We start from the raw sequence: 26,242 nt of genomic DNA on the forward strand, positions 1-26,242 counted from the left end.
AAAACATAAATGCTAAAGAAAAACCCAATCCAAAATACACGTGGAAGGCTCTCATTCTAGTATTATGGATATTATAAAATGCTTTACTACTGCATTTTTAGTATCAGCTATATTTTTGAAAAATGGGTACTGAGTGACAAACTCCAGATATTCTAATGTGGTGCAGTTTTACATTGGCACAAGCTGGAAAAAGCTGTGTACATGAGTGACCAGAAGCAGTGTCCTCTGTCCTGCCATATGCTGCTTCTGCTTCTGGAATCAGGGAACTATTGAGGGTGGGCACAGAGAGAAGCATTGGGGCACTTGTTCTGTTTACTGCTTCTTCTTTTGCAAGAAACAGCACAAACATGGAAGAGCAAATCTATGAAAATTCTAGCAGCTCTTTTTAAAAAAGAAACTTTTTATCAACTTGAATGACGAGTGATCAAAGCCTCAAACTTGTATTTTCTTAGCTGTGAAATAGTGCCTGCAGCAGTGCAGATCTCCCAGCTATCTTATTAAAATTTCTGGACTTCTCTCAGAGCATCCCCACCTATGCTACATCTTTGTAATATGGGCAAACTGAAATCCACAATATCCAGCTGCAGAGGTTATTCTCTTGGAGCACAATGCTTAAGATGTGACAATCTCCCCGTGCTTTTTAATTGTTTCTTTAAAGCCTGTTTGTCTGCAAGATTCTTCAGTATGAAAACATTTTGGATCTGGCTGTCAAGCAACAGATGCTCACTTTACAAATACAAAAACAGCTTAGATGTGAGCCTGAAATGCCCCAAGGAAAATTAGGATACAGATAACACAATGCAGAACATAGAGACTGCTCAAAAGCTCTTAAATGTATATTGCATTATGAGGAAATCAGGCGGCCTGTTTCACAGGAAATGATACGTCACACCAAGGAAACCAAATGGAAATGCCACATGCAGCAGTTTCTATAAAGCAGCCATTACAGTTCATTAATGCAAAGCAGAAACACATTAAATTTTATCATCTCATTTTAAATGAACTTTGTGCTACTACCTGAATCCATCTTTATTTGCCTCTGTGAGGTGGCAGGTCCCTCCATTCTGACATGGATTCTGAATGCAGGAATTTATGGGCACACTGCAGTCTCGACCCTATGTGGGAAAATTCAAAAGAAACAATGTTAGTAAGACTCAAGTTATCTGAATCAGTGTCTCTTGTTCCTTCACTCTACTTGCGGCACCACTTACAAGAGGTCTGTGGTCTTCAGACCCAACAACCCCTTATGTTCTTTATTGATGATCAGATTTATTCATTACTTCAGTGAGAATTTGGCAGGACAGCTGCTTTATCCAATGGGACTGGTGGGTACCTCAGTATCACTTCAGGTTCAAGACTGTAATGAACTCTTTCACTGGAGTGTTTTAAGGAAACAGCTTAAAACCATCACTCCAACACACTTTAATGTTAGTTACAATGAAGAGAATGACTCAGGACCAGAGGTAAGCACAAGGCCACACACAGTGAGCACAAGCCCACGTGGAGTCAGCACTCACCCACTGCACTCACCAGGTTCTCAGTTAAACCCTGCACACAGCAGCACAGGCTCGTTACCAGAGCCAGAACCACAGGGGAGAGGCCCTTGGTGTGCTCAGAGCTGAGCTTGAATTTCTGCACACAGCACACCAAGAGTTCATCACTGACTCAGTTCCATTTTATAAGATTTTCCTAGAATACATCTCAGTTCTGACTGAACCTCACCAGCTTGAGCCACCTCCACTGCTACTGACTTTTTACTGACCCTTCAAGGCATAAACATATTTCTCTGCTCATTATATTCTGCTGATGAGTACAAGCTATTTGTAAAACTGGAAAATGCATTGAAGAGCTTGGTTTTGCTTTTCAGTTGCTGACACAGTAGGGTGGAGTAAAGCCACCCAAAAGCCTCAATACTCAAAGGATCTGAGCAATCACAAGAAGTTCAAGAGATCACTCTGCTCTTCCTGCTGAAGTTCCTGCTAGCATTGTATGAATATATGCCAGCTCATCTGCCAGCTCATCTGATGGAAAGTTGGTAATTACTTTAGTCAAGAGGAAAAAAATATCTTGGGAGATACAATAATTCAGTCCAGGTAGCTGGTTTTTTGTCTTAATTTGTCTCTAGAGTGCTTATCTTGAAATTGGTGCATTTTTAAGCCTAACCAAGGCATAAAAAACTCAAATCAGCTTATGAGTGTGAACGTTAGTAAAGGGTTCAATTGATCTGGTCTGTCCACTCCTGGTGCTTGGCTCCTCCTCACATGTCCTATGGGTCAGTCCTACAAATGCCACAGAAAGGTTCAGTGCTTGGCAGCAGGCAGGACATGTGGCCATCATGTGAAGAAGTGAGAAGCCATTGTGAAGAAGTGAGGCACACTGATCATCACAGAATCACTGGGCTGGAAAGGACCTACAGGATCAAACCCAACCTTTTTCTGATCCCCAGTGTGACAACCAGACCAGAGCACCGAGTGCCACATCCAGCTGTTTCTGGAGCACCTCCAGAGATCATCACTCCATCCCCTGCCTAGGCAGCTCATTCCAATGCCTAGCAACTATTTCAGTGAGGAAGATTTTCCTGATAATCCAACCTGAACCTTCCCTGGTGCAGCTTGAAGCCATTTCCTCCTGTCCCATTGCCAGCTGCCAGGGAGCAGAGCCTGACCCCTACCTGGCTGCACCCTCCTGTCAGGGACTTGTGGAGAGGGAGAAGGTCCCCCATGAGCCTTCTTTTCTCCAGGCTGAGCTCCCTCAGCCACTCCTGGGGACTGTCCAGACCCTTCCCCAGCTCCGTTCCCTTCTCTGGACACACTCCAGCCCCTCAATGTCTAGCAGTGATGGTGGCCAGAGCTGGACACAGCACTCGAGATGTGGCCACCACCAGTCTGTTTCTGGTACAAGCCACCTACCCACCTGGGCACACGGGGTCATGTTCAGTCTCTGGAGACCAGCAGCTCCTGGTTCTTTCCTGCCTGGCAGCCTTCCAGCCCCTCTGCTCCCAGCCTGGAGCTGCAGGGCCTGTTGTGCCCCAAGGACAGGCCCCAGCACTTGACCTTATTGAGCCTCATACTGTTGGCCTCCAGCAGTATGTAGATACATACATATATTATGCATTTTATATTATAATTTCATCCAACACCACAGAGGAGCTTTGTTAACAAAGCTGTATTTCCTGAGGCTCTGTCTCCAGTATTCCCCAGAGTGAGGAGACGCAGCTTTGCATTTTAAAATTCCTGCAAATACAGGAGGGACAGACTTCTTTTCCATGGCTGTATCAAGAGAGAAACACTTCCAAAGGCCACCAGAGAGCCCTGGCCACCATGCCTGGCAGTGAGTTCATGTCCCAAAGGCCACCAGAGAGGCCTGGGCACCGTGGCTGGCAGTGAGTCCATCCCCACACAGCAGTGCCAGCAGCGTGCTCGCCCAAGGCCTGGCACAGAAACTCTCTGCTCCATCCGTACCCTGTGTGCCAAGCAGCCTGTCCTCCTCCATCTGAGATCCCAAATGTCTCAGGCAAGGATTGGGATGGAGCTGAGGGAAGCTCCTGCAGGTTTTATTTTGGCACCATGCGGCCCGCGGCGCTTTGCGGATGCGACCGTGGAACGGTGACACTGATCCACCCTGCTCCAGCACTGCCATCCCTCCTCCATCTGTGCCCTGAGTCCTGGCTGCTCACTGGGGTGTTGTGAGATCCCCAGGACGAGGTGAGAGATGAGAATCTGACTCCAAGTTCTCAGAAGGCTGATTTATTATTCTATTCTACTCCATTCCATTCCATTCCGTTCCATTCCATTCCATTCCATTCCATTCCAAGAAATTATACTAAAACTACACTAAAGGAAGAGAAAGGATACTTCAGAAAGCTAAACAAGAACGATACTGAAAGCTCCTGACTCCTCAGAGTCTGACACAGCTGATGGTGACTGGTCATTAATTTAAAACAATTTACATGGAACCAATCAAGGATGCACCTCTTGGTAAACGATTTCCAGACCTCATTCCAAGCAATCACATAATTAATGATTTCATTCTTTTCTGAGGCTTCTCAGCTTCCCAGGAGAAGAAATCCTGGGGAAGGGATTTTTCAGAAAATATTATGGTGACAGTTCACCACCTTCTTGTAGTGAAGCTGCAAGCTTCACTTTTATACTTTTCCTGTGTCCCTGGAGAATTGATTGTTATATAGGTACTTCACTAACATCAGCTACTTCTATTTCATGCAAACTCTTCACCCCTGTATCATTAAAATATTAAACCCCTGGCAGCCAAGCAGAGCAAGCAGCAAAGCATCTGTTTTCCTGAAGGTTTTGTCACAGCTGAACACCATGTAAAACAGGCCCATCACTTCCACTATAATTACTCAGATTAATTTGAATGTTCTTGTAAAAATTTAATAAAGATAAATGTTAAAATGAGAGCAATGCCCCTTCAGTCTCTTGCACTGGCACATGAAGTTTTGCATGACAAATTCTGCTCTCATTTCTGTACTGAACATGGCTGAATTATTGGCTTTTTGGGCCTCAGGCAGCATGGAAACCCATCAGAATGTGCTGCTGAATAAGGAAATTGCAACAATGAGTTGCTATGTGGCTTTAAGAAAATTAGAGTCTCTCTGACTCAGTTTACTCATTGTAATAAATGGGTAAACAACATTTAATCCTTCTCTGAGGGTCATCTTCTCAGAGCTGTCTTTATCAGTAGCAAGCCCACAAAAGAAGCACAACTTCTCTAACAAGGAAGACTTTGGAAAACAAGGAACTCTAAGAGGAGAGAAACTGCAGAATATAGTGGTACTAATAAATCTACACAAAGCAAGGCCATTTCATTTCTGTATGAGGCTGTCACTACCCAGAAGAGCCTAAAGACATTCTAGAAACATCTTTCAAATGAATAACGCAATTCTCCAGTCTCAATTTACTGTAAGACTTCTTACTGGAAAAATAGAATTGCTGTCAAGCATCACTAAAATTAATTTATCTGCGAGTTGGGAAATACTCCTTGAGTTACATTGCCTGGAAATAACTATTGTTACAAAGGAGAATATTGTCTATTTGCTTCAAGACTAAAGAGCCTTTTAATGAGGTCTGAAGCAGAAATAGAGGTGCAGACTTGTTTCAAGGACAGGCAAGAAGATAGGACTGTCTCAGCAATTCACAGAAAGAGGATGAAGGTCCCTCTGTGTGCAATATTTTACTTCTAGAGCCTTTTTAGGATACAATAAATTTTTGTCTAGTCTGATAGGAAAGCATCAGATCCAAAACACTTTTATATATTTTCTCTAATTTTCTGTAGGAGTGGAAAGCTTTAGGCATTGAAACAGGAAATTTCTGCAACTTATTACAAGATGTATATCAGTGTCCAGCTGTCCTTTTGAACCTGAAGTACCTCAGCTGGTCCAGACTTAATCTGGGCTGCTCCAGCTCCATTTTTCAGTGAATGAGAACAGAACTAGTCACCATACGTAGAAAGAATCTTTTTTTTGTTTGAAATTACCCATACTGGGCATTGCTGTATCTACAAGCTGTTCCTCAGCAGTGCTGTGCCAAATTCCAGCTTTTACAAGGATCCAATACTGGGAACATTATATCATGATCAATAAAACACCCCATAACAAGTAGCAAAACCTAATAAGAACCCTCAGCAGCAAGAACAAGGAATAATAGAGTAAAAAAGGCACTCATTTGCCTTCACACTGTTTCAACCACTGCAGTAATTTTTTTCAATTAATTTTCAAGAATCAGCATTGTCTGCGTAGATCAAGAGTTTCATTGACACCAACATGGCAGAGGTTGGAACTCTGTCCATCCCAATGTGATCCTTCTCCTGTTTTATCAACAGCAGGGCACAGATAAGGGGTGGAAACCCCACCACAGCACAGGCAGAAGGTGGAGACCTCCTGGTGTGTAAAACCATCATTGCAGGAGAAACACGACCCAGGCAGGCAGGGAGACACCTGCAGACAGGCAGGAATCTGTCCAGCCTCACTGGTTTGTGAACAGGGAGAGCTCTTTGCAGCTAATTACAGCCCTGTTCAATGACTACAGTGTTTCACAGCACGCTGGAAAAATGAGCTCTACAACAGAAATACCAAAGTTTATTCGACTTGTTAACAACATACAATGTGCTCATAATAAATTTTAGTTAGATGGTGTATGTGGAGAACAGATGGTAGCATTCATGTGTTTAGCAAAAATACTAAATGAAGACAAATATAGTTGATAGAGACTTTAAATTAAGAACCAGGAAATTTTCATAAACAACTTAATTATCAAGGTCTAAATACAGCTAAAGCTTTTAGGGAAAACAGACAAAATTACATCTACAAAGACACTGCGTTGCACACTCTGTCCTTTACATTCCTAATTGTGGGAGTAATGCATCCACATCCAAGTCTCAGTCTCACAAACATTTAAACACTTGTCTTATGGGTTTCCTGGTCAGAAGTTAATACGAAACCATTACATTAAAGGAAAAGGCTTAGTAAATCTTCCACTTCATGACAGGCTGGAAGGAAAATGCACAGGAGGATAACTGAGAAGAACACTGTGTTCCATGAGCATCCCCAGGAATGTTATTCCAGCCTACAAGTATCTGCCAGCTTTAACATTTCAACCTCGTCATCCTGGGAAATGGAGAATAAATGGACACTTGCAGCCACGTTGTTGAGCTGTGCTCTGCTCCCACAGTGTGGCAAGGATTTTATAATTTTCTGAATTATTCTGATCTAGGGTGATGCACACACTTGGATGTGCCAGTGGGACCTGCCCTTAAATTCAGACCTGCAAGGTCCAACAGCAGAGAGAAGGGATAAATGAGGTGTGCAACAGTGATTTCCTGAGGCTTTGTATGAAAAAAATGAGATGGGATGGGACAAGAGGTAAGCAGAAGGGAAAAATCCAGAAGCAACAAAAGACATAGACACTCAGCACAGAAAGAGAATTCAGTTTGAACTTCTGAATGCAGCTTTTTCTTTTGAGCTCTACTTCTTTCATGCTTAGTAAAGTGAGAACTTTGATCAAAGGTTTTCCTGAAGGTGTGCCATGCAGCCATCCAATAAGGGATAGACTCATGCTAATTTTGACCTAATAGCATTTTTACCAGTCACTGCTTTCACCACTTGCAATCTTTATCCCTCTGCCAAAAATAGTCAAAATTGGAGGGTAAATTGAAATTTTCCAGGGCATGAAGGGAATGTGATGTCTCATGAACAAAGTTTTAGCACATAAGCTTCAGTTCCACTAGAAAATTAAGCTGGGAAAAAAAGAATGAGGCATTCAGCAGTTTTCCCTGTAATAAACACATTCAGCAGCGATAAACACAAAGAAGAAACAAGAAGAATTTTGCATAATTGACTGAGGAAACATGATACCATAAATTCAGCCTCACAGCCAACACGCTAAGTTACAAATTTGGTAGGAAAAATTCCCTCAAGTTCTATTCATGGTTGTATATTTCAGAGCCTTTCAAGGCAGGGAAACCCAGTATTTGCTATGATAGGGTCATAAAAAGAAGTTTTACATGTACTGCAAGGCTGACAGCAGCTATGGAAGCAAGCAGGGCATGTGGTGCTCACTGCAGCATGAGGGACTTGATGGATCCCTGCAAACACAGCCTGGGGAAGGGAATGCTAGCAAATAATTAGAGATGTTGTAAACTGTGTGAGGAATGGAACTGACTTCCAAATTGACTTAAATTCTTTTAAAGGAAGGGCTAAACAGCACAGCATTGGGAAGGAGTGTTAGTTTACCAGTGAAACTGATATTCAGACACAGATATCTGATATTGAGATTCATGCAGACAGCTGACACCCTGCTATCCACACACAGCACTGGGAGGCTCTGCAGCACGTCCAGGTGAAACTCTTTTCCTTGTTTCTGCTCTTTCTGGCCATGGACACAGTGGCTAAGCCTCAATCTGGAAAAGTTGCATCTGATGCTCATTGGCAAGGTCAAACAAGCAGAAGAGCTGGCAGGGCCTGTGTTAGATCCATCTGCTCAGGCATATATACAAATTATTTGGCAAGGCACGGGAAATATCACAGCAATTTTGGATCAGACTGCTTTCAGATTGCCAGGTGGAAGTTGAGAGATTTTGATCATCTGTTGTTCACAAAAATCTTGTGACTCCTCCTTCTGAGCACAGACCTTGCTACGGAGACCCACACCTCAGGGATGAATCCCTAATCACACTGGGGATGGATTAATTCCTTCTCTTCAGTCTCCCATCCCAATGGGGTAATAAAAATGTGCCTTCTGAGGACTGTTGTTCAGAAGCCAATTAATTTACCATGAAAAAACAATTTATTTCATCCATCTCTAGTTTGGAATAGAAGTTTTTTAATACAAATCCAAATTTCTCTAAAACAATCTAAAGTATTTTTTCAGTTCAGCATCTCTGTTTACACAGGTGTACTTACACTGACACATCCATACTGCAACAGAGTTGCCTGCTGCTCATAAACATGAGAAATACTATTTGTTAAATGGCACAGAAAACAGGTTATGAAAACAAGAGACCACAATATTGTTCTTGTGCTGCCCCTCTCCCATCACTCAGCTGATTTAGCTCCCTCTGCAAACTTTCTCAGTGTTACTATCAGAAGTAAAAATATAGACAATATTTAAAACCCACTATATAGTTATGTCCTATGCCAGTCTAGCTTCATCTGGCATCTGATTAAACAATAATTGGCCACCGCAGCAGCACTTCTTAGTGACTTCCTTGTCCTTGTTAATAAATCACAATTGTCAATTTATAGCAAATTAGGCAAACTCTGCTCTCTTAAGCCTCATTTTATTTCAATCAGAAAGATTTATGACCCTCCAGGGTATAACACACCTTCCATTACCTCTCCAGCTAGTAATCAAGAATATGCCTGTCAAAGTCAAAGTGCAAGGATTCATCATATTATTTTTTAAAAACTCTGGTTCTTTTCCTATGAGTATGGAATTTAATTCTCAGTGGACGTTTGAGGTTTATTTTGTAATTACATTAATTACCATGCAAATCCTGATTGCCCTTCCAAACCTCTCCTTACATGAGCACTTTGTGTTTCAATGGTCTTTTAGGCTTTTAATCAATGACAGGAGGTATGTCATTAATCCATCAGCAGTCAATTCACACAGCACATGTCTGAAATGAGTCCAGAGGTGCCAGACTGGATGGGACAGGTGCTCTAGAGCTTCCAAGGTTACAACTGACTGATCCATATCATTGTGTGAACATTTTGGGAGATGCAGACAGAAATTAGCTAATAAATAGTTAATTTTGCTGAGGGTTGACTCTATACATAAAATACAACCCAATATGCTTGACGTAAATCCAACACTGAATATTCCTATGTAGTCTCTAATTCAACCAGTATTCATGAATGAGAACAGTGTTTTAAGTACCTTCAAAATACTCAAGTGCCTATTTATTTTAAAGTACATTTTGCAGTGACAATAAAATTTTCCCTTTCAGGCTATCCAAAGTCAGTGCCTGTTTTTCAATATGAACTCTGTAGAGAAAGTTATAAAGACTGGATATTTGTATAGATAACAAAAATACCATCAATATGATTTAAGAAATAGAAATTAAATATAATTGTTGTATTTTAGATTAACTATGCCTAACACTTAAGCTACTGAACAGCCTGCCTGGAGAGGAGCACACATTACAAACAGAAACCCAATGAAGCCTAACATGAGGCAGAGATTATGTGATTAAAAAATCTCTCCAAAAAGCTCACTGGGTTTCTGAAATAAATAGAGCTGAGGATGCTGGAAGAGTCCCAGTCCCTTGGAAGAACCTTCTGCTGGCACATCCCTGTTTGTTAAGGATGCAGGCATTTGGTTTGCAACAGATAAAAGGTCTCCCACTGAAATACACACTATTTCAGCAGAAATGTCAGTGTAATCTGTTTTGCTGGTGGAAGATCTGCAAAGCTTCCCCTGCAAGGTTTCCCAGCTCAGAGACACCAGCAATCCTTTGTGAAATCCATCTGATAGGGGGCTGGACTGGCAGGTTCAGTGATTTCAGAATCAAACATGCACATGAATTTTGCAGACTACTAAACAAGTGAAGCATGTCCGCTGTGAGGCAAGAGCACAATATTTATTTCAGAGGTTCTCAGAAGTATGGACCCCCAGGGACCAGGGGTCAGAGAGCTTTGGGACAACCTTACCTGCAGTGCTTGTGCATTTACCCTAAACACTAATCTAATCCCAATCTAATTCCCAAGCGAGTCTGGCATTAGATCATTTCTATTAACAAGAAGGGCTTTACTCTTCTTTTCATCTTAGCCTGCTTATAGCAACTTCATCAATTCCATCATCTCCCAAGGAAAGGAGAAAATAAGGCAATCAGCCTCCCAGGACAATCTCTGCTCGTGTTCTTGGACAACAAAAGAAACCCAAAAGCCATTTCATGGAGTGCACTCAGAGCCAAGAAAGCCTCAAGGATAACAGATGACAGAAAATCACAAGGAAATTTACAATAAGGATTTTCAGCTGGGGCCAACTACGTCAACTGCTTCAATCATGCAGAAATGGTGGGATGCAGAAAATTAAGATCTGGTTAAACAGAACTTGATTAAGCAGAGTTATAGGAACCAGCAATCACCTGAAAGGCAGAAAAACCACAGAGGAAGAAAGATTTTTATTTAGTGTAACAGGACCAGGCAAACATAAGAACAAGAGCCTGAAATTTGGACTAAATGCCAATAAAAACTTCTCCTTTACCCTGGGAAAAGAAAGATTGGAAGTCTGGTCACTTATTTAGAACTAGAGCAGGAAAACAGTAGTAAAACTGCAGTGAGGGGGAATAATCCACACTGACAAGAGGATGAATGGGGCAGTGCCCACCTGTGGGAATAATCCACACTGACAAGAGGATGGATGTGGCAGTGCCCACCTGTGGGTGCAGCTCCCCATCCCTGCACTGCTCAAACACAGGGGATGCCTGAAGCTGCTCAACATCTGCTTTCTTGCTGGCCCGACAAAAATCAAAATCCTTCTTCAGAGCTGGCTTTATTATTAAAAGCCTTCATTAGGGCCTGCCACAGTACATGAGTGGGTTTTTACAGGGCCTGTGGTGGGTGTGCTCCTGCCTTGAGCCAGCAACTGGGGCAGTAATCCCTCCCTAAGCCTCTAATTTTATGCTCTTCTACATGTAAATCTCTGTTTTCTTTACACCTACTACAACAGAAAGTGCAAAAAGTAGGTAACACAAGTCTGACTGCTGCATGGTAGATTTTACAGAATAAGCACGTGGAAGAAAATATTGTGATTTCTGCATTTTTTTCTGCCCTAGGAGCTGTATATGAAATTATAATCACTTTCTGCTTACACTGGTGTTTGCCCTAAAAATCCACACATAAATACAGATCTGCTCATTTATGTGGCCACCCATTACCTCTCATCCCTAAAGGCTTTCTCTTTTATTTTACTAAGAGTGGAAAATGCTTCTTTGACACTCATTAATAGGCATTTTCAGTATGGCTAAAACAATCAAACAAAAATACAACACCCCAGATCTCATAAACACGCACTCCAGGAAAATTTATTAGAATGAAATCTCAAGGCAGAACCACCTCACACAAACAGCATTTTGCTGCACTGATTTCTTCTACACCAAATCTTGGCATGGAGCTGACATTGCAGTGCCTGTCCCCTGACCCTGGACCCTGGGAGAGAAGGAATCCAAGGCAGAGAGAGGAGTTTGCTCTCCGGGCTCCTGTGGATGAGGCCAGGCTGCTCAGAGTCCCTTCCCATTCCTTCTCCCTTTGCAGCTCCAGCTTGGGGATTTATTTGTGTGCTGAAGGATGCACATGGGGTGTTGCAATGTATTCACAAGGGTGCACCAGCCAGCCTGCTTCTCAGTTTGTTAGCAAAGCCTCAAGAATTCATCAAGGCTATTGAAACTTAAATTGTCCTAAATTAAGAAAAAAGAGAATACCAAGACTGCAAGAACTGGATAACAGAGGACTGTGAAACACCTGTCATTACTCTGAGAAATGCAGGCAGAGAATGAGTGAGCAAGACAAAAACACCAATCAAGAAGTGTGCACTTAGTAGTTTGGAAAATCTATAAATATGTGTGTAATGTAAACAATGAACAGCTCCTGCTTAATCATAGTAGTCAGTTCTTCAGGAGTCCTAAATTTCCCCCAATAATGGGGACCCATGTGTGTGTTAACAGAGCCAAAACAAAAGCACAGAGCTACATCTGCACACAGGACCAGCCTGACAAGCCAGGCACAGCAAAAGCCAAACCCTGCACGGGGTTACAGCCACCCAACCCCACCCAAGTCAGCATCACTGAGACTTTGCCCTGTTGGAACAGTCTGTGTCTGGTGAGCAAACACCCCACAGCCACGCTGAGCTCTGCTGAATCCTCTCCCCAGGCTGCCCCTGCTGCAGGGCTCTCACTGATTATTGGTGTAAGGCTGCAGAACCTCACCATGGTGAATATTGTGCCCTTGCCTCACACAGGGGACATGCTTCACTTGTTTAGAAGTCAGCAAAATTCATGTGCACATTTGATGGTGAAGTGCAAACTTGTCTAAAATAATAAAAGTGCAAATTTATTTAAAGAAAGAAATAAATTTATTATTATATATTATATCATATATTATATACTATATACATTATATTATACTATATTACATCATATTAATATCTATCATATAACTATAATAATATATTTATATTACTTATTATATAATTATATATTAATATATAATATAATATATTAGTTATTAGTATATATTATATTATATTATATTATATTATATTAGTATAATTATTATATAATTAAGATAATATCTTTATATATTATATATTATTATAATATATTAATATTATATATTATTTAATTATTTAATTGATAAATTAAATGTGCACCCCAGAGCCAGGGGTACAGCCAGGGCAGCCCCTGTGGCATGGGGACAGTGCTGAGCAAACCTCCTGTCAGCCTCGTGCTCAGCAGCCACAGTTCCTGCTCAGCTGCACTGACCCCCTCAAGGGCAGGCACTGAATTTTTATCAATGCACAACATGGGATTTGTGTGAATCCCCCATTTCTCAGGGACATCCTGCTCTGGGACCCTCCACTTCTAAACTTGTTTCCAGGGACAAAAAGCAGGCGTGGGGGGTGAGGAGGGGGAAGAGCCAGATTCCTAGCAGAAATTTGGAGCCAGCTTCCTCACTAAATATCATTCTGGCTGCACTGTAATGCCTCCCACCACAAGAGTCTGGCTGCAAAGAATGCTGTCTCTCCAAAGCCCAAGAGCTTTGCCCAGGATTTTTCCAATTGTGTCTGTCATTCTGGATGATTGGTGAAATTGCCTGAACCCTCAAGACACCGCAGGTCTGCAGGAAAAGTCAGGACACTGGCTGAACTCAACAGGGAGGTGAAGAGATTTGGGTAAAATTTAGAGCAGCTCTCCCACAGACATGCAGCAGCATCTGGTGCCTGAGTGAGGGATGTGAGCTGTGCCAATTTTACCCATCTTCACTTTCCATTTCAGACAGCTTTCAGTGCCAGCAGGACCCAGAGGTGACAAACATCTGCATTCCAGCAGCTCTGGCTCCTTTACCTGAACTATCAGAGCACATTCCTAGGCAGGCACTGCACTTCCTAGTCTGGCTTGGCAATGTTCCTTCATTTCAGGCAAAACAAAAATGCATTTTAGACTATTTCCCCAGTTCCACAAGTCATTCTATTCGAAAGTAAGCAAGTTATTCTTTGTTGCTACCTCAATTTTAAGGAAAAGAAAGTATAAAAGACAAAAATCAGCCAAAAACCCCCAAAAAGGCATTTTCAGAATAAAGCAATGACAAAATACACAGTGTGTTGGTTTCACTAACCTTAAGTTTTTGCTACAGTTATTCAAGTGAAGTTTTTTCCAATAGCTTATTGATTGCAAGCTTCATTAATCTCTTGAATTCCAACACCCATGGGCTCGGTTTTGCAATGTCAGTGGGAATACTTCCAAGCCACACACTCTACAGAATCCATGAACTGGTGGGCTCCTGTTATCTATTTCCCAGCCCCAGCTGCACTCACACTCACTGCCTTTTGCAGGTGGCCAGCAGCATTTCCAGCAGGAGAAAGCTCCATCTCTCCACTTACAATCAGACTTTACAATCTAAACCACACATATTATTTAAATCACCATTCAAAGAATGCTGTAGAGAAGAGGAAAAAAAGCAACCCACTGGAAAATGACCCCTATGCCTGTGTTTAATATGAAAACATGATTTTTGTAACATGGAGAGCCAGCTCCTGCCAGCACTGGTGGCACCCTGGAGCTGCTGCCAGATGCTGGAGGTGCCACACCCCATTCCTTGGGGCTCTTTCCCCAAAGTACAGCCACAACAGCACTGTGCCAGCCATGGCTTATCTCCAACAAGCACTTTCATCACCCATTTTAAGGCAAGAGCAGCAGCAAAGATCATTATCAGCTCAGCCTTGCCCCTCGCAGCTCAGGTGGTCCATGACTTATCTCACTTTGAGCTTACCCAAACCATCAAGGGCAGCACTGGAATTGCTAAAAGCCCCACAAAGTATACATTCATACATTCAATAGCCAAAACATCTCTGTGAGCATGAAAAGTGAGAGACGGGATCGTCATCAGTGTGACAGCAAAAACCAGACCACAATGCAGATAACTGGGAGAGTGTCCTGATCCATCAGGCACCACTCTGGCAGCTGCTAACTGAGGTGACTTTCTGTGTTTTTCTGAACGCTGGCATGAGCACAGGAGCCCCAGAAAGCCTCTTGTAATGCCTGCCCCCTCACAGGGAACATTACGAAGCCGTCAGCTTAAATTTGGAAAAAGGGTGGGTTTCTCACTTTATTGATGCACTCTTCCACAGAGGATTTTTTTCAAATCTACATCAAACAAGGAAAAACAAATGCTGAGAGGGCAGATTTAGGGCAATTTATCAAGGTCTGGGAAATAGCTTCCAGATGGATGGAGCTGTTTGGTGCTGGCTGGTGAGAAGGAAGCAAGGTATTGTTATTGAATTAGCATGAATCTCTGGTGGAGAGCTGCGTGGTAGATAGAGTGCTCCTTTCATATGGTTTGCATTTGGACCTGTCATATTTCATTTTTATTCAAAAACCTGTGGTAAAGACACACAGTTCTTTTTTCTGCTTATTCAATTTCCACCAATTCTGCCTGAACTGTTGGCCAGTGTTTTTAAACCCTGCTCCATGGCTGGTCTGTTTGCTCTTTGCCACGCTTGGCTGGCAGCTTGGTGCTTACAGGCTCACAGTGGGTTTGGGTTTTGCATTCCCACACTGATGTCACCTGAGACAGTGTGTGAGAGAGGAGGGAGAAGAGCTGGATGCTCTGTGAGGTGTTTAAACTGAGTCACATCAAGTGTTTACCAAAACCCCTCCAAGGAAAATGATGCATCCTGACTACAATGTGCTTATAAACTGGAGGGTTATTCTGGATTTTTCTTTTTAATAAGTCTTCCCATCAAAAACGTCTTTTAGCAATATAAATGCATCTACACCAGTAACTTTCTTTCTAATCTATCCCAGTGAATAAGGGTTACTGCAAAAAAACAAAAGAACAATGACAAACAAAAATCTGAGGGCCAAAAGGAGAAGATATGCTCATAACACATTTTTACTTAGAATAACCTGGATACCTGCTCCATGATACATATCTTACAGAGCAAAGATTTATGTGTTTGCCTTCTAGTTATGAAATAATTTACTTTTCAAGTTCCCACATGAAGAATTCAACATAATTTATGTTAAAAATCAAATTAAAATGACCATTTTCTTATTAACCTGAAGAGATAAATAGATTGGTATCAAGTAGTTTCACGTAAACAGATTTTTGACAATACAGTCTTTTAAATCCTAGAAAAGTTTCTGGTTGATATGCCACTGAGTAAAAAGATTTCTAATGACAGAAGATCTCCAATGCTTTTTCAATTATTTAGGAGAACTGTTGTTATTCTTGAGTAGGGCACTGGGGTGAAATAGAAGAAATAAGCTTTATATTTTCCCTTTCCCAATGTTTTTGTCAATTACCCTGGGATGAATCCCAGGAAAACAGAGAAGGGAAATGGTGATATCATCAGAACCAATTAATTCCTAAATCCTACCTGAACTATAACACACAGATACTTGTGCTTACTTCCCACATGAATGTCTGGTTTTGCCCTCCTTTTTTCCCCTATAATTCTTATTACTCTGCGTTTTATGAGCATCTGTTTCAGCTGACCAGGACTGTAAGAAGTATCCAGAGAGGCCAATAATAAAATCCCGATCTGCAGGATGCAGCCTATGCTGGCCATAGCACCTGAAACCCCCCAAGCTGAGAACAGATCATATGCCTCATTTATTACTTAATCCTTCAGCTACTGACTCCTGAGCTGGATTTCCAGCTACATCAGCTCTGGGACGGTGCCCTGGTGTCCTGAAGCTCTCACAGTGAACAAGGGGAGTTATCTGTCACTGCTGAAGAAACTGCTTTACTCAATGACTCTTTCCCCATTTCCCACTGTGTTATCAGGAAGACCACAATGGGAATCCACAGGATTCATATGTGCAGATCCCTCAGTGGATGTTATAATGAATTCTCTCTGAATTCAGAGACAGCTGATTTAGGGGTTGTGTCTGGTCAGGGGTCACCCTTCTGCTCATCAGTCTGTGGAAGGTAAACGTAAACCACCAGGTGTCAACATTCTGTCACCATGGACCAACCTGGCCCTGAATTGTCACCTGAACTGCCTTCCCTGTGGCTGGGAGCCTGTGAAATGGTGATCTGGTTGCTGGCAGGAAACAAGAAATGAAAAGGAGGATAAAACCCACTTGGCATTTTATATGGATATCTACATCCAGAATCAGAGAATGCCCATGGCTGGAAGGGACCTCTGGAGACTGAACAGCCCAACCACCCTGCTCAACACTGGGGCAACCAGTGCAAATTTCTCAGGATGATCTGTGCAGTCACAGCACAAAATAAAGCCATTCCAACTGCACAGGATGAAATTGGTGGCAGGGCACAGCTGAAAAGTCACACACAGCCTGCTTGAGCAAGGAACTTTGGAGCTCAGTGCTTGTAAAATCAATTCCTCACAGCACAACCATTAAAGAACCACAAGTGACGGGGAGCAGCCCCCTGCTCCTCAAGTAGTTCACTGCAGCCATACCTTGAAGCCAAAGGGGCAGGTGCACTGGAAGAGCTCCACGGGGTCACTGCTGCACGTCCCGTTGTTCTTGCAGGGGCTGGAGAGGCAGGGGTTGCACTTGGACACCACACTGAGATCCACGGGCTCTGCAGAGGCAAACACAGAATGAGTGACGGGGTCTCTGCTGTGGGGATGAACCTGAGGTGTCAGAAAGTCTCTTTTTCCCAGCCCTGAGACCGGAGAAGAGGCAGAATTCCTTGGCTCTGGTTCTCAAGGTTGTTTATTTGCTCTTATCCCATACATTGTTTTTCTCTGACCCACTGAGATCTGTCCAGCAGGTTGGGCTGTAGCACTCTGATGGCCTCAGGGCAGTGTTATCTTTTTATACTAAAAACCACCTGTACTTTATTTACAATAATTTTCCAATACCTATCACCTATGTTAGACACTCTGTCTCTACTCTAAACCAATCCAAAAGTGTCACCATCACAGCAGAAGATGGAGGACAAGAAGAAGAAGGAGAAAGAAAGAACATACCCAGATTCCTCCATCTTGCCTCTTGAACCCCCATTCTAAAACCCCCAAAATTCTACTTTTTCACCCTGTGAAGAATTCACTAACATTCTACTTAAACTCTTGTGGCTTGTAACTCCTCTCACCAAGTTGGTAACTTTTTCCATGGGTTAAAATCGAGGCACAGGTGTTGTTGACTCCATGCCAAGGTCTGTGAGCCCCCTGCCAGGGTCTGGAGTCCTCCAGGGCAGCCAGAGGGATGTCCTGGGTTCCAGCATGTTAGCAGAGAGCTGGATTGCAGAATGAACACCTCCCATGCACACCCCAACACTTTCCCCCAAGCACTGGCACAAATGCACAGGCTGCAGGTGCACTGGGGATTCCCAGGGATCAGAGAGGCTTTAAGCACTTAAATCAAGTGCTAGGCAAGTCTCAATGATGCTCATATTCTCCTGAAGATGCAAACATATGCTCTGAAAAAAGCATGTTGGGAACCTCCAGGGAGTGGGTTATATATATATATATATATATATGGCTTTCAGCAATTTTTCCTGTTCTCAGTTCTGGAAATCCTGCAACAGCAACCCCAGGGAACTGTAACCTGACATTTCTATGGCTGATAACAAGAATGAAAGTGCAGATGCAACAACATAAATAAAAACCATGTACAAGACAGATTTAGTTAGAGACTTATGCGAATATTTAGGTGCAAAGTGCTCTACCATCCTTAATTTTAACAGATTTTGAAACTTATTTTCTTCCCTTTCTGCCCAGAAGAATGATCAACATTGACCTATCTCAGCAAAGGGCAATAAAGCCAAATATATAAATAGGTAAATGTATACAAGTAAATAACATGGCCATATTTAAACCATCTAAAAAACCTCATATTAGTAGCAGGAATCTTCCAGAGAAATAGTGAAGTTTGTAGGTGAGCAGGAGAACAAACACAGGCTAAAACAACACTAATTACATTTGGGGTCCCAAGTAAATTAATATTTTATGGTTGAGATTTTACAGAAAGCTAATTTAGGCAGTTTTATTCACAGTTATATTCACAGTTAAAACATGGTGATTTTTAAATGGCTACATTTTAAATAATAATAAGTATTAACTCATTGGCTTTTATATGTAAAAAAATAAAACCTAGCACTTTAAAGTGGCTTATATTATATCAGGCAGTAAAGATCTTAAAGTAATTTTATTTCATTTTCAAGGAAATATTTTTTAAAATAATTTAAAATTGGTACTGTACTAATCATAAATGGGCATAGAGCTTCTGTTACTGCATGATAAATGGTAAGGAGGACTAAATTGTGAAACATACTGAAAGTGAAGAAAAGAAGCTTAAATTTGATGTTCAAGAGAAGGTGGAGCAAGAGTTACCAAAACTAGGGATGAAAAAATCCCTTCCAGCCAGGGATTTGCTTTGAGTTGTCCTGCATGAGCTATAAATGTTCACTTTGAACACTTTCAGAGCACCAGCAGGGGTAGGAACATGGCACAAGTGGGACTGAAGGGTCTCAGGTGACAGCACTGGGTTGTGTCTGCTCCTGCAGGGATGGTGGTGCCATCAGGGACTGACTGGGACTGCACAGGCAGCAATGAGGGAGAAATACACAGGAAGAAAATATTCTAAAAATTAAATGAAGGACTGTTGTAATCTTATTTTATGTCTAAACACAATGCCATACATGTTTTTACCTTGGAAGAGGAAATCACACCTGAATTCCTGGCACTGACAGGGGCTGGAACGTGACATACCTGAGTTACATTTGTCTTCATGGTAAAATAAACAAAGAATAAACAAAGGTGGCTCCTCTGAGAGCTCGTGAGACAGGCAGCAGTGTTGCTCTTTCAGATTTAGAGGTCAGTTAGCCAGAATTTGTTCTACTATTTATTTCATAATAGGTGTACATTTTCCATTTATTTCTACGGCATAGATCAAAGCTAATCAATGTAGGAGCTAATAAGAACAGTGTTAGTTCCTAGCAGTTAAGTAGTTCATTACTTTGCCCTTGTGGATTTGATTTATAAATCCATACAGCAAAATGCCCTCAGCCCAGCACATTCCTTTCCTCTACTGCATAGCTGGGAGGGCAAGTTAATAAAAAGCAGAGCTGAGTTTGCATGACTTGCACATAACACACTTTTATTTCCTTGGCTCTGCTGAGACATAACCTCCTGCTCAGGCACAGGCTAAAAACATATTTTTAACAAGAATAAGTTAAACTACTTTTTACATTATTTACTAATGTGAAAGTTCCTGGAGGTCACAGAGGACATCTGAGCAGGACCTTCACGCAGCAGCTCAAGGTGCCCAGCCCAGCTTGGGCCAAGCCTTGGTGGGGACCCAGGGTTTGGGGTCAAGGCTCAGCACCCCCTGAAATGGGAACAGGGTGCACTGAGACTGCCAAACCATGCCCTGCTTTGCAGAATATTTGTATTTTCATGAGCAAAGGTGAATTTGTCAAGGGCCAAGAGCTTCTTGAACTTTACAGCCACTTGTCCAGACCATCAACTGTTTCTGCTTGTGCAAACACCAACTCAAATCAACACATTATTTTCTCCTTTTCTGTTCAGATAAAGCAAGCTGGGGGAACTTTTGGGATATTAGAAAGAACACGAGCTTTCTAGTGGACCAATCTAATATATACATAGAAAGCATACAAGTACATCCAATATCCTGGATCACAGATGTACTGATCTCTTGCCTAAGAGTTGCTTGCTTAGTTCAGAGAGAAAATGAGCACAACTCTTGATATATCACAGCTCAGAATGAAGAACACATCCAGTCTCTTTTGGTTTAATTTTCAGATCCTATGTAATATACAAAATCAATTATTTTCTTTGGTTCACTTCATGGGAGAAGCGCATTATTTGGTATTTTTAGTACTTCTTATATTTTTACTTCACATTTGAGACACTATTGTAAAGTCTCTACTTTGATAATTATGGTCAGAGTTCTGATAGTTTTGAGACTGCCATTTCAAAGTAATTAAATTATAAGGTTACAGTTATTAAAGATATATTTGAAAAGACATAAAATTCCACTCAGCCTTGGGAACCTGTGTTTTAAACTCACCCCAACACCACCATTTGTTTGTTCAGCAGTTTAATTCCAGCACCTATAAAATCACCCTGCCAAGCAGTGCTGTAAATGGGCATGGCACTCTGAGAGACATAAAACCAGGCTTTATGCCCTCATTTCCATTTCTAAGAGAGGCTACTGATCCATCTTTTCCACTATAAATATAGCACCATCTTCAAGTACTTGCTGGTGAGCAAAGCAAAACTCTGAAACTCTTTTTTTATGAGAATATGCAGATATGACTTAATCTCCACCACTCGCTAATGAGCTACTTAATCCACAATAAAGTAGATATATTGTCTGAAGGCTCTCTAAGGAGTACACTCCTGCCAGTGAGCACCCCAAATTGTTCAGAGCTGCCCCTCAACCCTCTCCTGAGTGAATGCACACTGAATTCAGGCATGACACGTTTTCTGTAATCTGCAGTTTCTGAATCATCACTGATGGGAACAGTTTGCAGATCTGCAGATGAAAATGTACTTTTTGGCACATATTTGCTTTAAGAATTCTCTGTTTCTCAGTTTTCAAGCAAATGTACATGATAACTACAGCGCTTTATGTTTTTATAGTACCTCTTATTTTCTCAATTTTTTTGGGGCAAGTCACAGGCCAAAACAAATTATTTGTTCCAATAAGTTTGAACAACACCTTATATGCTAACGTGTCACTACCTAACCTGGTGTGAGCATCAGGAGCACTCACTGCTGTCAGGCTCCCTGCTTCTCCTGCCTGAGTGGAGTGCCTCTCCTCTCCTTGGTGGAGCAGCTAACTGCACTTTGGGGAAGAACACAAGAAAACACAACTGTTGGAACCCAGGACATTCCTCTGGCTGCCCTGGAGGACTCCAGACCTTGGCAGGGGGCTGAGAGACCTTGAGTCCTGACCAGAGTCCTTGTTTTTAAGGGAGTCAAAAACACCTGTGCCTTTGATTTTAACCCATGGAAACAATTATCAACTTTGTGTGAAGAGTTACAAGCCACAAGAGTTTGCATAAAATGATAGTTAATTTGTCACAGGGTGAAAAAGTAGAATTTTGGGGTTTTTAGAATGGGGGTTCAAGAGGCAAGATGGAGGAATCTGGGTGTGTCCTCTTTCTCCTTCTTCTTGTCCTCCATCTTCTGCTGTGATGGTAGCACTTCTGGATTGGTTTAGAGTAGAGACAGACTGTCCAACAATAGGTGATAGGTATTGGAAAATTATTGTAAATAAAGTACAACTAGTTTTTAGTATATAAAGTTAACACCACCCCAAGGGCAGGCACTGTGTCACAACCCAACCTGCCTGACAGATCTCAGCAGGTCAGAGGAAGAATGTAACAGATAAGATAAAATAAACAACCTTTAAAAGCAGAAGTGACGAATCTCCACTTCTTCTTTGGTCATGGGGCTGGGAGAAAAAGACTTTCTAACACCTGAGGAGACGTGTTTCACTGAACACCATTTCAGAACGGAAACGCCAGACACAACCTGGAAGGAACGCGATGTTGCGGGAAACAAACCCCAACCCCAACTCCCTCACAATACCAAGGGTGCCGGAGCCCAGCCCGGTGGGCAGAGCCTCGGGCAGAGGGGCCAGCTCGTACCTGTGCACTGGAAGTGGTGCGTGGGCGTGGTGAGCAGCAGCCTGTCCGCCATGGCCTCGGGGCCGCGGCAGCGCGCGATGCCCGGCTCCTTGTAGCCCGCCTTGACCCACTCGGAGAGCCAGCGCAGGTGGCAGTCGCAGTGCAGGGGGTTGGTGCCCAGAGCCCTCGGGGTGCACGACAATTCAATTAGCACAATTAAATTAGCGCAAAGACAGCAAACAGCTCTGATCTCGCCAAGGCACGGTTTATTCTAAAGTTCTACGTTATTGTTTCCCAATGAGACAAAGATCTGTTGAGTATTCAGGAAGGATTTTAGGTTCATCTCCTTCTCTTCTCCTTTCTTCCCATCATTAGTTAGGGAAATTATATAAACACCTAAGAAGAAATCCCTTTTTCAAACAGTTGTGCTTGAGCAATGTCACCAGACATATTGCTTTCATCAAATTCATCACATTGATTCCCTTTAATTCTCTGTCCTTCCTGAGCGTATTCTAACCCTGAATTGAGTAATTTAGTTTGGCTCTGATGACTCACATTAATGACTCCTCACCAGATGAAACACATATGCAGAAGATACCTCCATTTTCCAAACTGCAACCCAGTGCCTGCTAAGTTTATTTATGACTTTGAAAACACATTTGCTGCTTGACCCATCATTTGAGTTAGGTCAAATAGTTGAAGAAGATGCATTTATATAGCAAAATTACAACTCAGAATTTTTCCTTTATTAATGGACAGCTATCCAAAAGAAAACCAATCTTTTAACCTTAAATTTAGGCACTGCCTTGACTAACAGGTACTTCTCTTTCTCTTAAAGAAAATGTCTTTTTAGGCAATCAGTCAATTGCAAACAAAGTTCACACTTCAGAAAAATCAGTTTGAAGCCAACTAATTGTTTAAAATGTGAAGAGATGCATGCTGAAAGTCTGTATTTATTTTGCTTAAAGTCAGTGTAAGACTTCAGCTGTACAACACCTGAATTGACAAGAAAGGAAAATAAACTAAATAAAGAATAGCACAAGGAAGAGATACTAAAGGAACCAATGATTCAAATCAGCTTTTAGACTTTAAAATTTCTGCATATGCTATAAACTATTTTTAAGATGGTACTGTAAACTCAAGCTTCTTTCAAATAAAAACATATCAGGCAGGATATTAAGATAGAAACTTTAGTAAATTTGTTGATACATTTCTATTGGAGTGACTAATGAACCCACTGTGCCCTAGACAGATTCATAATGAGAGTTCATGGGTTCAAACCCTGTCTGGGGCTCATTCATCAAAATTAAATGTGTACTGCAGCTCAGCATTAAAAAATACCCATCCACTCCTCCTGTAAATCCATTGCTTACAATGGAAAAAAACTACTGGGTTGACTTTTTGACCCCGGAACTGTGATCAACTGGCTCAGTTGTCCAAGGTCAAACAAAATGCAGCAGTGAAAGCTGAGAAATTTTTAGTGTTGAGAAACTTCCATATATAAAATGTGAGTGGGAGGACAATGGAAAGCTTGTTACCCTGTTAATTAATATTTATAAACTACATTAGAAATAAAGCTGCTCTACAGTCACTAAAAATGATTACTCATAACACTGTTGACAACTTCAGAAATGTATCCTTCCACACTTCTATTTGTGGTTTGTGTTTTGTTTGGGGGTTTTTGCCTTTTATTTATTTTTTTTTTCTTTTGCTTGGTTTGATTTGGTTTGGTTTGGCTTGGGGTTATTTTTTTGATTTTTTTAAAAATTTATTTCTAGGAACCAGAGATAATTCTCGTATTTTCATTCATGAGTTCTAACATACTTTCTCAATTTCTTTGCCTATTATAGCAAAATATTTCCAGAAGGTAAAAATATCTTCTGCTGTAAGGAAATACCACCAGAAGCATTTTCAAAATGTTGGGCAGATATTTCTGTTCAGACACTTATGTTGTTTAGGGGCAACTCAGAATAAAGTCAATTAAAATAACTCTATCCATGAAAATGCTGAAAAAAAGAGGAGGGGACAACTTAGTTTTAGAGGCAGTTAAAAATTTGAGTAAAGAGAAGATAATTCAGCAGGATTAGAAATCGGAGCTGTTTATGGGAAATATGTTGGAAATACCTGTTGTACTCAACATCACCCATTGCTGAGGCTTTGTGGAATCCCTGGAGTGCCACAGGGTCAGGTTGTGTGGGCAGAGTTTGGGACACTGACCAGTGAATGGTGACAACAGCAACTGCAGGACCTGACCTAACTGGGAAGGTCCCAGTTCCACCCCAGCAGATTTTGGGCTCTTTTTAAGTAATATTATAACATAATCCTACAGTAGTGCTATAGCATTTTTATAGTCGGATAAGAATGCTACAGCACTACTGTAGGATTGTGGATTAAAAATGTCAGTAGAGTAATGGTTTAAATAGACAATTATGTGATTCAACTAAATAAAGTAATAAAGAGTAAACAAAAGCAGTGTACAGCACATACAAACCTACCTCCAAATTTAGTCAGCTAACGCTATGCAGTTTGTTATGATATTTCCATTGCAGTGAGATGATGTTCATGACATAAAGGAAATTTGGTGAAAATGTTCCTGTGGGCTTTAAACAGCTATGGAGAAAGTGATTGGACCATCTGGATTTCACTTTTGTTCTTCCAATTACAGACCAATTCAAAACTATTGCAAAAGACTGACTAAAATCAATAGTTTTGTCTATGCTACACAAATATCTCTCTGCAATTCTAAAAGCCAGTTTGGGGTCCCCCTTGTCCTGCCACAGGCTGAGCATCCTTTTCACACCCTGGTACTCAGCTCTGCCCTGCCACAACACCAATCCCACCCTCAGCCACACACCTTGCACAATTAGGACAAATTTTTGTTCTCCCATGCCTTAAGAGTTTGATGGGCAGCAAGTCCTTGTAGGATTTCAAACTGACCCCAAGTTCATGCTTTCTTCTTGAAGATCTGTGTATCAGGAGGGGCTCAAAATTCATTTATTTTCAATTATTATGACTCAATTTTGAGTAAGCTTTTTCGGGCATGTGAAGAAAAAATTCATTGTGGTTGCTAAAAGTTTCAGGATCCTCTTTAAGAAACTGGAGAGCACAATTGCACTGTAAAATTCAACTGCTCAACTGTGCAAATTACACCCCAGACAGGTCTTATTTATTTTATGGATCCTATTTATTACTGTTCATTTGGGCTTTGTGTATTTTACATTTCTGGCAGCACATACATCTAAATAGAAAGGAGTGCAGAGATTGTATTGGGCCAAAGGGGATTTTATCACTCCCTAAGGTGAACAGTTTACCCAGGAAAATTGGATCTCCACTTCATTTAATGTAAACCCTGAGGGAAATTCAAACAAATGGAACATGCTGTGTTTATTCCTGGAGTTCTGAAAGTACCCCCAGCAGCCAGATTCCCAGTGTGGAAGGTGTCACTGCACCCCCAAAATCAGTACAGGGCTGCAGCTCAGTCAGAATTTCAATCCCAAACACACAAAAAGACTTGACTAAACTGGGAACAGGAAAAACAAATGTGAAAAACCAATGATACCAAGGTGCAAGCTGGAAACAGAGATTATTTCTCTGCTCAAGCTGTTCTCATGATTTCTGTCCCTATCTGAGATATTTTTATTTTTTACTGTCCATAGAGGACCAGAGAGAGAAAGCTGCCAGGGTTGTATCTGCTACCCAGAAAATATTCAATACAATCTGAATCTGGTGTTCAGGGAAGTGTTCTGGAGGGCGTGTTAAAGGTGAAAAAGAGAAAATAAATAGATATAAACCTATGTTAAATGCACACATGTCTGCTTGTGTGTACAGAAAACATCTGTATCAGCCTGTGAAACAACTCACTTCACTGAGGGACCAACACATGCTCAGCCCTCTGATTAACTGAGGACAGTAATCAAGAAACTTGCTGCACAAAAT

The 26,242-nt window shown here is 41.6% G+C and overlaps 1 protein-coding gene across 4 annotated transcripts in view; it reads right to left on the bottom strand.

Moving 5' to 3' along the window:
* SLIT3 (slit guidance ligand 3) overlaps positions 1–26,242 on the bottom strand; it is a 482,838-nt gene that overhangs the window by 56,448 nt on the left and 400,148 nt on the right. For all 4 annotated transcript variants that reach the window (XM_074552528.1, XM_074552527.1, XM_074552531.1 and 1 more), the window contains exons 25-27: positions 22,328–22,491; positions 17,163–17,287; positions 1,018–1,115 (exon numbers count right to left, since the gene is read on the bottom strand). In XM_074552528.1, coding sequence (XP_074408629.1) covers positions 1,018–1,115; positions 17,163–17,287; positions 22,328–22,491 — 387 coding nt within the window. The remainder of the gene's footprint in view (positions 1–1,017; positions 1,116–17,162; positions 17,288–22,327; positions 22,492–26,242) is intronic.

Source organism: Zonotrichia albicollis, chromosome 15 (genome assembly GCF_047830755.1).
Source record: "Zonotrichia albicollis isolate bZonAlb1 chromosome 15, bZonAlb1.hap1, whole genome shotgun sequence".
Taxonomy (NCBI): Eukaryota; Metazoa; Chordata; class Aves; order Passeriformes; family Passerellidae; genus Zonotrichia; species Zonotrichia albicollis.